Source organism: Rhinoderma darwinii, chromosome 13, assembly GCF_050947455.1.
Source record: "Rhinoderma darwinii isolate aRhiDar2 chromosome 13, aRhiDar2.hap1, whole genome shotgun sequence".
Lineage (NCBI taxonomy): Eukaryota > Metazoa > Chordata > Amphibia > Anura > Rhinodermatidae > Rhinoderma > Rhinoderma darwinii.
The window spans coordinates 14122583-14138114 of record NC_134699.1 but is presented as its reverse complement, the minus strand read 5'-3'; the positions used below and the strand labels follow the sequence as shown (position 1 = coordinate 14138114).

The window sequence follows — 15532 nt, the reverse complement described above, 5'->3', positions numbered from 1 at the left end:
TTTACAGGAATAACAGTGAAAACAGAATTCGTTTTAGAGATCGGTGGGGGTCTCAGTGCTCGGACCCCCACCTAACAAAACTTCTGACATGTCACTATGACATGTCAGAATTTTGTTGAAAGTTTATTTACCCTTTAAGAGTTTGTGCATATATGTGATGACTACCTAGTGACTGTGTGTAAGTATATAACATTGATTTTTTGTTAATTTTCTGGGGCACATTATGGCGGCTTTATTTGAGATCTTAATGGCAGATTTATATGGGCAAATTTCATTTAAGTATCTTTATGAAACCCTTAAATACATCAAATACAGCATGAAGGGGTTCAGTGAAAGTTGTATAGAAGGTGTATATGTGTCTTTTTGGGTCACACAGCTCGTAAAAGGAAACCTGTCCAGACTCATAATTGAAACATATTCTGACTTTATCACAGGACACATTTTCAGGTAATGTGATTTCCTTCTTGTCATGTATCACTGAATATTGATGACTATTATATCGACAGCGCAAACCCCAGGACTTCTTATTATTTCCAATGTATGACTTCTCTCCTGTCCTGTCTATACTAGGATAACACACTCCTATCACCCACCCTCCCGATTTACTGGCCTCCACATCCCAAAGTTGTCCTGAGGTAAAACTCACTGTGCTTAGAACCTTATATCCTCCAAATCTTCCAGGCGATATTGGCCGATTCTGCATTATTTCTGACCATGTTGCCGTTTTTAGGTCACCTGATACATGTATGGTATTAGCAGCAGAGTTGACATCTAGTAATATCTCTGTAGCTTCCTGCACATCGATTCTTTTAATCATACACGTTATAATAGATAACTCTCTGTTTAACATTTCTGAGATCAGACCCTCATCCGGATCACCCACATCAATCACAGATCCCTCACTGTCCTGATCATCTCCCGCCTCACCATTACAAAAGTCATTGATATCGGATTCCTCCAGGACAAATACTGGATCAGTCATCCAACAGAGATCCTCGATTTCATGTATATTGCTAGACAGCTCATCCTTCTTTATTTCCAGCTCTTGTATCCGTTCAAAGACTGAGAGTGACACCTGCTCTTCCTGGCTAGAGATCACATCCATAACTCTATTCTCTAGGTCTTCCAGTTGTCTCTTGATGTCTCGGATCAAGGCAGCAACTCTCTCCATTTTATCAGCAGCTTTCTTCTGTTCTTCTCTCCTGAGCTCCTGTAGCTTCCAGATTCTATTCTCTGTCTCTTTTCTCTTCACGTTCAGTTTATGAAGGACACGTCTAAGTTCCTCCTTTTTTATCTCAGCAGCTTCTTCCAGCTTCATCACATGATGTCCCCGATGTTCTCCAGCTGAGCAGTAAACACAGATACAGGTTACATCGTCCATACAGTAATACTCAAGGACCTTCGTATGCAGAAGACACTTTCTTTTCTGAAGGACTGTGGTGGGTTCCTTCAAGACATGTTCTGCTGACTTGTTGTGGACTTTCACATGGTTGGGGCAAAGGAAAGCTTCACAAAGTAGACAGCATTTAGCTGCTGGTACATGTGAATGGATACAGTAAGTACAGCAGATCCCAGTCTCGTCTTCATCTGATTGAGTAGTATGAAGACTCTCCACAATGTTGCATAGAGTTATATTCTTCTTCAATGCAGAACGTTTCTTGAACTGTGCTCTGCATTGAGGGCAGTCATACACTCCAGATCCTTCTTGGGTGTCCAGCACGCAGGTAATACAGTCCATACAGAAGTTGTGTCCACACTTAAGTGTCACAGGATCTTTATAAATGTTGAGACAAATGGAGCAGCTCAGCTCATCCCTCAGATTAGCAGACGCCATTTCTCCAGAGTAGACGTTCAGAAATAAGAAACGAAACTCCAGCAGTCACGTAAGACACACCCTGTGTGGGTGCGTTTCACTTCTATCAAGGGTGAGGCTGAGTTTATGGTCCTGTTTATGCCTCTACGTGCGCATTTACTAAGACTAAAGACCCTTTTACTTGGGCGCTTGTACGAACGCTCGTTCTCCCTTGTTGCCCTGTGTAAATAGGGCAGCGATCAGCCGACCAATGAGCAGATACTCGTTTGTCGGCTGATCGGTTCTTTTATGCGACCCAAAAATGGTGGCTTGTCGGCGGCACATCTCCTCGTGTAAACAGGGGATGTGTTGCAGACAAGATGCAAATGTATGGGGATGAATGATCATATTAGCAAGCGTTCGTCCCCATACATTCCAATCACTGGTCTGTTTAAATGGAGAAAACAAACACCGATCGACTTGCTGTATAGTCCACAGGCAGAAAATCTGTAAAAGGGCCTTAGGGAGCAAGCACGCTACAGATTCTTATTAATTCCTTAACCTCTTCCTGTGCCACGGTCTACTATTGCGTCGTGGGGTGGGCGGTAACGTTCGCAGCGGGCTCACCCGCTCTGTACGCAGCGGGTGTCAGCTGTGTTTTACAGCTGACACCCGGTACTAACAGCCAGGAACAGCAATCATGCTGTTCCTGGCTTTTTAACCCCTTAGATGCTTCGATCAAGCACGATCGCATCATCTAAGATGTTACAAACCGGGGGGCACCCCCCTCTGACAGCTCATCAACCCACCCCCGCAAATCGATTGGGGTGCGCCAATGGTTGTCATGGCAGCCCTTCTTCATCTCCAGATAAGCCGTGTCTCAGGCAGGGCTTAACAGGAACCTGTAAAAATAACAATATACTGCAATACAATAGTATTGCAGTGTATTGTACTATCGATCTAACGATAGCTGGTTCAAGTCCCCTAGGGGACAAGTAAAATGTGTCAAAAAAAGTTAAATAAAGTTTTTAGCAGTGTAAAAATAATAAAAATTAAAAGCTAAAAAAAAAACAAAACATTTTTCCTCTGAAGTAACGTAAAAAAAAAATAATATATATACAAAATTGGTATCGTTGTATCCGTAAACGTCCGAACTTTTTACACCATAGCATTATTTAATGTGCACGGTGAATGCCGTAAAAAGAAAAAATTATAAAAAACGCCAGAATCGCTGATTTTGTCACTTCATATGTCACAAAAAAATAAATAAAAAGTGATTAAAAATTCTCATGTAGCCCAAAATAGTAACAATAGAAAGTACAGCTCACCCCGCAAAAATATAAGCCCTAATAACGCTAGAATCGATTGAAAAATAAAAAAACTTTATGGCTCTCAGAATGTGGCAACAAAGCACAAATTACATTTTTAACAATTAGTTTGTTCCTTGTGAAAGTGGTAAAACATAATAAAACGATATCAATTTGGCATCGCCGTAATCGTATTGATCGGTAGAATAAAGTTAACATGCCATTTTTACCGTATGGTGAAAGCCGTAAAATTGGAACCCCTCAAAATATTGGGAAATTGCTGTTTTTTTCCTATTCCATCCCAAAAAGAATTTTTCCCCAGTTTCCCAATACGTTACAACAAATGATGCTGCTAAAAACTACAACTGGTCCCGCAAAAAAACAAGCCCTCATATGGCTATATAGATGGAAAAATGTAAAAGTTATGGCTTTTGGAAGACGGGGAGGAAAAAAGGAAAATTAAAAAAAAATAAAAATGGCTGGGTCTTGAAGGGGTTAAGAACGCAGTTTATTGTTCTATTTTTACCTCACTTAGAGCGATAACTTTATTTCTTCACTAGCGTTGCTATGTGAGGTTTTTTTTTTCTGCTTTTCAAGTATATCTTTTTGGTACAAAAAAAAAAATTTGTGTTTTTTTTTCCCCATAGTCCTTCGAATACTTTAAATTATTTAAAAAATGTATTGTACGAGTTATAACGATTAAGGGGATAATATAGAATATATATACATACATACATATATATACAGTGCATTCAGAAAGTCTTCAAACCCTTTCATTTTTTTCACATTTTGTAATGAGGCCTTGTGCTAAAATAAAATGTCAAGTTTTTTCCCCATTACTCTGCGTGGCAAAAAATCCCCAATTCCAGGTGTGCAAAGCTTGTGGCATCATACCCAAGACGACTGGCGGCTGTTATCACTGCCAAAGGTGCTTCACCCAAGTCCTGAGTAAAGGGTCTGAATACTTATTATGTCTATGTAATATTTTAGTTTTTCCTTTTCAATAAATTAGCAAAAATTACTACCATTCGGTTTTCACTTTGTCATTATGGGGTATTGAGGGCAGAATAATGGGGAAAAACGTGAAGTTTTTGTATTTTAGCACAATGTCTCAACGTAAAAAAAAACATGAAAAAATGGAAAAAGTGTCTGAAGCCTTTCTGAACGCATTGAATATAATGTATTTTTTTAGGTTTTCGCCTCGGATTAGCATTTATTCTTCATTATGCAAAAAGGGAAAAAGAATAAGTGTTGGTGTAGGACAAACAAACGTGACGTGTCCTAATGATGGGCTTAGTACTGACAGATATGTGTCACTGACATCCAGGGAGTAGCCTCATGGAATGTGATCTTTGTCCTTCTTCCGCCATGCTCCCGGTATTAACCCATTTATTACCATGTGCACAGAGGCATAACTTGAACTCCTGAGCCTTAATGCAAAATCGGAACCCTCCATCTGCCGTGTGTAGTTTATAATACTGGTGTCTTCTTATGATGCAGATAGACCCCCTCATGCTCCAGGGCCTGGGTACAAATGCTCCCCTGGCACCCGCTATTGTTACCCCCCCCTGCATATGAACATATCTAATAGCAATAAGTGAACCTTTGCGGACGGACCACACAGGTCAGAGACTATGGTGACAGATGCGGAACAGCGGGACTTCGATTTCATAGGAGTTTTTCTATTTGACTTTAATTGGAATGTTAAGGGGACACTCCAGTAACAATTGTCGTTTCCCATTACATGGAGAAACATATTTTTATGGTCATGGACTTTAGCACATTTCTGCAAATTTGAGTAACAATTTTGATTGAATTTCAGGGCCGTTATGACGGGAGTTGTAGTTTCACAATAACTGGAGAGCGGCAGGATGCAGATCGCTGACTGTAGTTAAATAGTTAGTTGTAGCCATCGCCTCCCTCTTGCTCTCGATTGGTTGTAAAACTTCTAAAAGTTTCTTGCACTTTGCAGACATCTCAGAAATGACGTGTTGCTGGGGGAGATGTAGACAGGGAGGGTCCGGCTCACAGTCAACACTCTGAACCTGGGACTGTCCTGGGCACATTCATCCCATATCTCAGCATGGAGGCAATAGCGAAACTTGTGACTCTATCAGTTGTCTTCTTCTCCACCACCTGGGCAGCGGTGAGTACCAGCAATCCCTCAGATGGCATGGGACTGGGATGGTGATGACAGGACTGTAGATATGTCATATAAGAAGTTTGATCCAAGTAGTTGTCCTGTCCAGTCATTACATTGCCACATACAATAGGGCACATACCAGCCTCCAGGGAATGGCATGACTATGGCGGAAATATTGGCGCCCATAACATGCGCCGTTTTTGTTGTTGTTAGAAAGGGACATTTTGCACAAGTAGGATGGATTGTTCAGCAACCTTGACGCGACGAACCTATACATATAGGTACAAGACCCCCATCGTGGTATTCATAGATGATTCTGGTTTAGGATGTCGGCTACTTTAACTCACATCATAGGGTTTCTTGTTTTTCTTCATCTATCAATTAGCATTACTGCAGGAGGAGGAGGGGGGGGCACGACATGGAGGCACTTGGTGCCTCATACCTCAGAATGACCAATGACTCCTAGCAAATTATTGTATGATGACTCTAATGCTAAATAGTAAATGGTTATCCTGTAGAAAGACAGTAACAACCATTTTCCTTATAAACATGACCTTCATTCGTCTGGCGTAGAAAACGTTATTAGGAAATGAAGACTGTCATCAATTAACCAGAGCGGAGAGCAGCTAGAAAGAGTGTCTGTCTCTGGAGGACCCGATACGTCCAAGTGTTTTACGGCTGTCCCATCGATTTGAACAGGCACCATGCAATGCTTGGTCTGACCTGTGGTGGCGCTGCAGAGGAATAATTGTTACCCAATGACTGTATTGATCACTTTAACTCGTTAAAGGATTTTTCTCACTATAGCAACTGATTATATCTCATGGATCAGTAGGGGTCCGACTGTAGGGAAACCACTGATCCTCCAAATGAAGGGGGTGCTCCAGGCCACTGGCTTTGCAGGGAAATACAACACAGCGCCATTAATTTGAATAGAGAATAGCTGTCTAAACTTTAAAAATTTAATTCTATTTAGAATTTTTTTGTTAATCTGGGAGATTACTGTCATTCAAGAGCCTGGGGAAACTGGGTGATAACTAATATGGCTGTCAATACAGCTTCCCACAGTTGCTTTCACCCGGCTTTTCCAGACTCCTGAATGGCAATCCTCAATAATACATCCCCCAGCAACTCATACATAGTGAATTAACGCCATAGTGAAACTTGCAGGCGTATATAGCAGAGCTGTACAGTTCCTAAACCTGTTGTTGATTGATCATGCTGGGGCTTGGTAAGGGCACGATGGACTGGTTTGCACTATGCTGGGGCTTGGGAAGGGCACAATGGACTGGTTTGCCCTATGATGGGCTTGATAAGGGCACAGTGGACTGGTTTGCACTATGCTGGGGCTTGGTAAGGGCAAGATGGACTGGTTTGCACTATTCTGGGGCTTGGTAAGGGCACGATGGACTGGTTTGCACTATGCTGGGGCTTGGTAAGGGCACGATGGACTGGTTTGCACTATGCTGGGGCTTGGTAAGGGCACGATGGACTGGTTTGCACTATGCTGAGGCTTGGTAAGGGCACGATGGACTGGTTTGCACTGTGTTGCTCCATTGCCTGTCTCAGTCTCTGCTGGTCTAGAGATCACTGCTGTATTGTTCCAAGTCGCATTCCGGTCGAGAAGGGATGTCACTAACATTGCGATGTGAAATATGTCATGTACCTGCAGAACACAGACTGTCTGCGGTGTGAGCGAGTGAATCTAGAGCCGGGTGGGTTACCCTGCGCGTGGACTTCTGAGGGCAAACCACACACATACAACAAATATCTGCAGATATAGTAGATGTAAAACTACCAGTCATGTAGTCATAATGATGCCAACTAATTTCTGGGTGAAACACATAGTACTGTAGTCAGGGGCCCAGGCTAATAAGGTCAATAAAAGGGTCACTACACTGTCAGCTGCCGCCTACCTCACTACATGGGGTCCACACAGTTAGGCCCCATTCACACGAGCGTAAATAATGTCCATGTGCTGTGCATGGAAATCACGCACAGCACACGGACCCATTGATTTCAATGGAGCTGTTCACAAATGCGTGAGTTTTCATGCAGCGAGAGTCCACAGCATGAAACTCATTGCATGTCCTATATTGGTTCGTTTTCACGCACCTAAGCGCCCAATGCAGTCAATGGGAGCGTAAAAACCACGCACCGCACACGGATGCACCTCCATGTGCGGTGCATGTTTTGCACATTAATAAGATTTAAAAAAAAAAAAAAAAAAAAAAGCTTTGCGAGTGCGTGAAAAATGCATGCCACTCACAAAGCACACTGATGCATAACGCATCGCACACGGACCAGATTCACATGCGTAAATCGGATACGCTCGTGTGAATGTAGCCTTACACTTGTGTTCAATGAATGGTCTCCATAAACAGGCAATAATGTGCAAACATGGAGCCTATTCATTTCACAAGTCCCAGACAAATATATGGCATCACAGTATGATCTTTATATTGCATTATGTCACTCCCCCCGTACCCTCAAACTAAATGTATATTATAGGGTACAAGAATTAGAAATTCGCATATGAGATTAACTGGATGGCCAACCACCAGAGAAAGTGACTATGCTGGATCTGTATGCTTCTATGTAGATTCAATGTGGTAGGTTTCAGTTCTTTTCAGGAGAAGAAAGATATGAGTCCAGAGACCCAGTAAGGCCGTGTTCACACGTAGTGTAAATACTGCCGATTTTCTGCAACCGATTTTGTTGTGGAAAATCCACAGCCTAATACAGTTGCAGCAGAGTGGCTGAGACTTGAACAAATCTCCTCCACATGCTGCGTAAATGATCAGCGGAAAAACCGTTCATAAATTGACCTGCGGTGCGTTTATTTTAATCCGCAGCATGTCAATTGTATTTGCTTAATTGCTGCTTTTTTGTTGCGGGTTTTCACAATTGAAATCAATGGTAGGTAAAACTCGCAACAAATAGCAAATGTTGTGATTTTTGCAGCGGAAAAGCTGCGATTCCGCCGCAAAAATCGCAACTCAGAAAAAAAATCTTATACTTACCCAGAATTCTGTGCTTCTTCGTCCAGGCCAGCGGAGGGTAGGTATGGGCGTTTTTTCCCCTTCTGTTTTCTGCAGTGGACATTCCGGCTGAAAAACTGCGCCACAATTTGGTTCCCTGCAGCCACCAGGGAGGATACGCTGGGTACATATTTACGCAGCGTATCCGGCCTGTGCAAACTTACACTAAGGGTGAATCACATGCGGCAGATTTTGTTGCAGAAATGTCTGCAACAGCAAATTAGTTCCATTCATCTGAACTTGCAGAAATCCAAACACGTCTTACAGAAACAACCACAATCAGATGAATAGAACTAATTTTCAATCACGGAAATGTATGCAGCAAAATCTGCCGAATGTGACATGCACCCTAATAAGGATTGCATTCCTGTATGTGATAAAACCTTCTTCCATTTCTATAGGTGGATACTGATGATGTAATTACCAGAGATGAACAGATATTTCTGCTGTCACAAGCCATGCGTCGCTGTCCGACCGAGACTGTGGCTCACAAGACCAAATGGAAGCAAGAACCTTCGAATGGTAAACAGTTTTTTACGTAGTAGCGTTTCCCAAGGTCTTTAAGCAGCAAATCAAAGAAATATAAACCTAGTACCCTGAAGCAGGGGGTGTAACAACAGCTTTAGCAGTCATATTAGCCACTATAGGGTGCAGTGCTTAAGCCACTGGTGGCAAGTGCCAAGTATTAGGGGCACCTCTTCTGGTTGACCTGGCCATCCATGTAATAACTGGTGGACCTGGCAAACCATTTGGCGGCTGAAGGGGAAATTTATGGCTGGCCGAAACGTTCTCTAACAATAATAGTCGGTTGCAGGATGACCAGCTGATCACCAGGCCGGCTACAATTCCAAAAGTAGTTGTCATGTACTCTTTCACATTCAAATATATTCAGTAGGTTAGCAAGAGTTGGAAGAACATATACATGTAGTATGACAGCGGAATCTGACTACACATGGTTTGTTTGTAGTCTGTAACCATGGAGTCACATAGGCCTGTATTGGAGCTGTGTACACAAGAGAGCAAGGAATTTCTAATCATTACTAGTTACAAACTTGCTTACATTTTTATTTTATTTTAGATGCATTGGAGCAAGACATTATATTGGTTGCAAAGGTGGGCTTATTGGGTACAACTAAACTCTAGTTTGGAAGTAGCATTCAGTTTTTTTAGAGGAAATTGCAATTTATCCTCGCTTCTAGGATCCGTTTGCCCTCCACAGTGGGATGGGATAATATGTTGGCCACAGGGATCACACAACCAGTTGGTATCGGTTCCCTGCCCAGAATACATCTATGACTTCAATCACCAAGGTAATTACTTTCATCCATCAATCCTTTAAGATCCATAGCTCCTGAACCCATCTACAAAGTATATCTATAAAGGGACGGAAATGGGTAGTTAAAAAAACAGAAGACGTTAAATCTTACAGACTCCTTGTTGCGGTTTTCCTTAAATTTTGTTAGGATTTGCCCATCGAAGATGTGGATCATTGGGCATGTGGCTTCAGGTGCCAGGCGCCAACAGGACCTGGGCCAATTACAGCGAGTGTGTCACCTTGGTCAGCCCAGGGGAAAGGATCCAAGAGAAGGTACGGGACACAGTACTAGATTCAAGATCTAGATCAGTGGTCTCCAACCTGTGGCTCTCCAGCTCTTGAGAAACTACAACTCCTAGCATGTCCTGACAGCTGCTGTAGACATACTAGGAGTTGTCTTTTTCCAAGAAGCTGGAGACCACGGATCTAGATCTTTCATACTGGATCTGGAGTGTTTGATTATTATGGATAAGTAGTAGTAATGCTTTCTCTCTACAGGAGGTGTTTGAACGTCTGTGGCTGATTTACACTGTAGGGTATTCGGTTTCTTTGGCGACGCTCCTTATTGCCCTCTGCATCCTATGTTACTTCAAGTAAGATCCTAAAATTGTACAATAACAAGGTAGCAGACTGTTATACCAGTTACTACCCATTACCATGTATTCTTCTAAGGGTACCCACACATGTAGCGGATTTGTTGCAATTTTTAGGCAAAAAAATATTCAGCAAAACTGGGACGTGCCACCCTCCTATATTATTAATCCGCAGGATGCTGCGATTCGCGTGCGGAAAATGCTCCGCCGCGTTGTCACTAGACTTGGGAATTACCAAAACATTTTCAACAAGAGGTGAAGATGTTTCATGCTCTGTCTTTACAGTCGAAAAGTCCAATAGGCTTAAAAAATTGACTTCACTTACATAAGAGCCATCTTGGATTTCGTATTCCGCATTGGTTCATTATTGTTGCCTCCACTCCTACAGGCGGCTGCACTGTACCCGAAATTACATCCATATTCACCTCTTCACTTCCTTCATATGCCGGGCCGGAAGTATATTTCTTAAAGACGCGGTATTGTATTCAAGAGAGGATGAAGGGATACTAGAGGATGAACCAGGAGAGATTGGGACTTCAAGGGAAACAGAGTTCCACTGGGTAAGTCTTGTAGGCACCATGCCAACCATGATGAAAGCAGTTGGTCATCTGCAAGTCAAGAAATGTTCAGAAGATACATTAGGTGCCAGATATTCTTTCGCACAACCTCATATTCTATATGATAACATCTAGGCATGACTTACGTTGTATCAGCAGAGCGGATCCCTGAGGATGTTCTTCATCTGTCGTAGGTTGGATGTAAAGTGGCCGTCACCGTGTTCCTATATTTCCTGGCTTCTAATCACTACTGGATCCTGGTAGAAGGTCTCTACCTGCACAGTCTCATCTTCATGGCATACCTGTCTGATCGTAGCTACTTCTGGGCACTGACCATCATTGGTTGGGGTGAGATTGCCAGATGGATATCGTTTTTGTTATTCAAGGCCACGGGTGAAAGTTGGACGAGGACCAGATCTTTAATGGTCATTGTGATCATCATAAGGATTGACGTGACCGGTGTTCACATGGAGAATGTTTTCTATTTCTTTTAGTCATTTTTTCCCCTATCTTTTCAGGACTCCCAGCCGTGTTTGTGTCTGTGTGGGCGAGTGTCCGGGTGTCTCTAGCAGATACGCAGTATGTACTAAATAAGACTCATTACTATTTCCTTTTACAATCTTGAGCATAAATCAGTGTAATAATGTCGACCATGGATCTGACACATTTAGGCCATGTTCACACAGGGTGGAAACACTGCGTAAAAGCACACAGCATATCCGCCCTGGTCACCGCAAGGAATTTCGGAACCAAATTGTGGTGACGTTTTTTCTGCCGAAATGTCCACTACGGAAAACTGCACGTAAATAATAATAAAAAAAGTTTCACTTACCCGTAGCTATGGTGATATTTCATTTACGCTTTGTGTGAACCTGGTCTTACAGTTGACCCAATAATTCGGAACTACTGGGCAAACTTGTACCTACCAAAAGGCCTACCATACGTGCCAATCAGGTGCCAGAAAAGTCCTGTCCCCATGATGTCTTTTAAAGCCACATTTAATACCAGAAAAAAAGCTGTGTTGTCAATGGGTATGAAAAGCAGTTTGGCTTAGGCTCGTGTAGTTTGCCTATTCTTGTCTTGTTCCAACTGGAGATGAGCTGCACTCCTCTTCATCCTCTTTCCATCTAGGTGCTGGGACCTCAGTGCTGGGCATATGAAGTGGATATATCAAACTCCGATTCTGGCAGGCACATTGGTACGTTGAATATTTTTTCCATATACAAGCTACGGCCAGGATGAACCAATCGTCCCTATGATCCATACAGGTCATACTGGTCATGCCTACTGTGAACATCGAGAACTTAAACTCGTATACATTTTATGGCATAGCCACAGAATATGCCATGTCTGCTAGACGCGGGTCTCACCCATGGTTTTTCTTTAAATCCAAATGTGGCGCCCAATCCCAATGGTGCCCTAGGCAATTACCTACTCTTTGTCCCGTCCCTGCACATTACCTAGACGTCTCTTTCATTCTAGGTCAATTTCGTCTTGTTTCTGAACATTGTCAGAGTTCTGGCCTCTAAACTGTGGGAAACCAACACAGGAAAGTTAGACCCCCGACAGCAATATGGGTGGGTAACAGTGACACAGGTATGAGTCTTCACAAATATACGTTGATCGATTTATTTTTTTGTTTCAGAAACTGATTGCTTTATTTCAGAAACAGCACCACTCTTGTCTATTGGTTGTGTCAGGTATTACACATTTAAGTGAATGCTATACCAGACACAGCTAAAGCACGAAAAAAATGGCAGTTATCTCACACAACTCCTTTATGACCCAGAATGTGTTACAAAATGTTCATGTCTCTCCCTGCAGGAAACTCCTCAAGTCAACATTGGTCCTGATGCCACTCTTTGGGGTGCATTATGTCATTTTCATGGCAACGCCTTACACAGAGGTGACCGGGCTGCTGTGGCAGATACAGATGCATTATGAGATGTTTTTTAACTCCTCTCAGGTAACTTTTTGCATTGCGCCTCTACAGTCAGTATAGTTCCAGCATTTATTGCAGAGGGTCAGAATACAGATGGATAAAAATCTGCTGGGAACAAGGCAATCTGTCCCATATAGACAAACAAGGCACATGCCTAGGGCAACGCAGTCTATGGGGGAAACCGCATGTATTTATGAGTCCTATTGATCTGCAATAACGAAGGGGGATGGGTTATGGCGCATACACTTTAAAGAACTCAAAATTGCCTTCTTTTCCTTAGGGATTCTTTGTGGCAATTCTCTACTGTTTCTGCAATGGAGAGGTAATAAAACATTTAAACATTCTACAAGACCTCTTACTTATATCTGGGAAGGTTACTTAACTTTATACGAGTCCGAACAGCAATTACGAGCTATGAATTTCATTAGCTCAGGTCCCGACATGCAATCTGACAGTAGGTAGTGCTTCTATTTTTCTTTTAAGGCGGCAGTGGGGCCCCTAACCTACAAGGCCCATGCATGGATTGAAGGCTATAAACCAAACCAGTCTGTAGGTTAGCAAGAGAGCGGAGGCACATAATTTCAGGATAAGACTACACAGTTTGTAGTCTGTAACCATGGAGACTCATAGGTCTGCATAAGAGCTGTATACACACAACAGTAACCTTTTTAATCAACACTATTTACAAGGTTGCTTTATTTTTAGATTAAAAAAGGATTACAAAAAGGTGAACATACCCTTTAAAATCCATTATAGACCAGATTAGTTAGGAGAGCTTCACCAAAACCTGGGTCAAAGTAACAAAGGCTTTAGGTTTGCATTTTGTATAGATTTATAGCCTTTCCTACCTCTCACAATGCCTTCTCTCTAGGTGCAGGCTGAAGTGCGGAAGTTCTGGCTCCGTCGGAGCTTATCTCTGGACCTCAAGCAGAAATCTCGCGTGACCAGTACCGGAGGCAGCTGTCACTATGGAGGGGTCTTGTCCCATACCACAAACAGCGTCTGTCTAAGTATGGCAGCCAGAGGAAAGCAGCTGCCGGCACCTGTGCAGTCTACCTCCTACTTGCCGGGATATTTCTCAAGTATATCACCCTCCGACAACTATGCAATTCACGGGAGCACTGAACAGACTTGTGGACTCTCATAGGTCTATGCCCAGTAATCCCATTGTGGCTACAATGAGAGAATAACCTTACCTTTAGCACTTATGGTTTCATGTCCCAGCAGAGGAAGCAATGAGCACTCTTCAACGCTATTATACTGGATGTGGCTTCTGGCATCTCTAAACATTGCCCGCTGACTTTAAAGACAGCGTTTTGATAATTCAAGGCTCTTCCAATGATCTTACTTCAGAATTTTATAAGGACAACCTATTTAAACAGCGTGATATCAAATACCCCATTAGGAAACTTGGGAGTGAAGAAAGATCAGGACCCTCATTTATCAACCAGCTACAAATAGAGTCTGACTCCGGGGGACTTGACAAATTTGTTCATTACATAGGCAGTCCATTCATTTAAGACGACAACTGTGTAATGCTTAAAGAGGCTCTGTCACCAGATTTTGCAACCCCTATCTCCTATTGCAGCAGATCGGCGCTGCAATGTAGATTACAGTAACGTTTTTATTTTTAAAAAACGAGCATTTTTGGCCAAGTTATGACCATTATTATGTGCGTACATCGGGGCGTGTTTACTACTTTTACTAGCTGGGCGTTCTGATGAGAAGTATCATCCACTTATCTTCAGAACGCCCAGCTTCTGCCAGATCACGCTGTGACGTCACTCACAGGTCCTGCATCGTGTCGGCCACATCGGCACCAGAGGCTACAGATGATTCTGCAGCAGCATCGGCGTTTGCAGGTAAGTCGATGTAGCTACTTACCTGCAAATGCTGATGCTGCTGCAGAATCATCTGTAGCCTCTGGTGCCGACACGATGCAGGACCTGTGAGTGACGTCACAGATCTGCACTGCCAGAAGCTGGGCGTTGTGAAGAGAAGTGGATGATACATCTCATCAGAACGCCCAGCTAGTAAAAGTAGTAAACACGCCCCGATGTACGCACATAATACACGCCCCGTTGTACTTTTACTTTTCAACACGCCCAGTTGTACTTTTGCAAGCCTCATTTGCATAAATACGAAAATGGTCATAACTTGGCCAAAAATGCTTGTTTTTTAAAAATAAAAACGTTACTGTAATCTACATTGCAGCGCCGATCTGCTGCAATAGCAGATAGGGGTTGCAAAATCGGGTGACAGAGCCTCTTTAAATTCACCTCTGGAGGTGCTGCAGGCATGATGCCATGTTCACCCACAGGTTACAGGTGATCACTGGGGGTCCCAGCTGCAAAACGCTTATCGTCATGGGACCTTTTTAAAATGAATTCTACAGGTTTAAGGATGTACCTTACTCATCTCAAATCAACATTATAGTTGAACAAGGTTATAGTGAAAAAACTTCACGTAAATATTTTTGCTCTATACGGTTAAAATCTGGAAGGCTCTGAATATGGAACTAAGGATAATGCAATGAATATATAATTCAAAGCTGTTCTTGAAAAGCTTCTGTATGTGCTACATGACTGCTTATTGCTTGAGATATTTTGTATTTATGTATATACCATCTACAGCTGCCACTATATAAAAAAAATAAATTCTTACAATGTATCATGTAGATATGGTCCAAGCTAAATTAAATAAAATAAATGTGCACAAGGCTCCGGGACCAGATGGGTTACACCCTAGAATTCTTAAAGAGCTTAGTCCAGTTATTTCTGTCCCCCTTTTCATAATATTCAGAGAATCTCTAGTGACTGGTATAGTGCCAAGGGACTGGCGC

The 15532-nt window shown here is 42.5% G+C and overlaps 2 protein-coding genes across 2 annotated transcripts; one reads left to right on the top strand and one right to left on the bottom strand.

Moving 5' to 3' along the window:
* Positions 1-271: 271 nt before the first annotated feature.
* LOC142666254 (E3 ubiquitin/ISG15 ligase TRIM25-like) lies at positions 272-1834 on the bottom strand. The gene has a single exon (XM_075846245.1). The coding sequence runs from the start codon at positions 1832-1834 to the stop codon at positions 272-274; it is 1563 nt and encodes a 520-aa protein (XP_075702360.1).
* A 3137-nt stretch (positions 1835-4971) lies between these two features.
* On the top strand, positions 4972-14258 carry LOC142666780 (parathyroid hormone/parathyroid hormone-related peptide receptor-like). Its single transcript, XM_075846963.1, has 13 exons — positions 4972-5245; positions 8685-8805; positions 9483-9593; positions 9747-9871; positions 10097-10191; positions 10580-10751; positions 10943-11096; positions 11267-11327; positions 11880-11946; positions 12231-12325; positions 12573-12714; positions 12971-13012; positions 13562-14258. Exons 1-13 carry the CDS (start codon positions 5183-5185, stop codon positions 13835-13837), a joined length of 1524 nt encoding a protein of 507 aa, XP_075703078.1. The 5' UTR covers positions 4972-5182; the 3' UTR covers positions 13838-14258.
* Positions 14259-15532: the final 1274 nt, after the last annotated feature.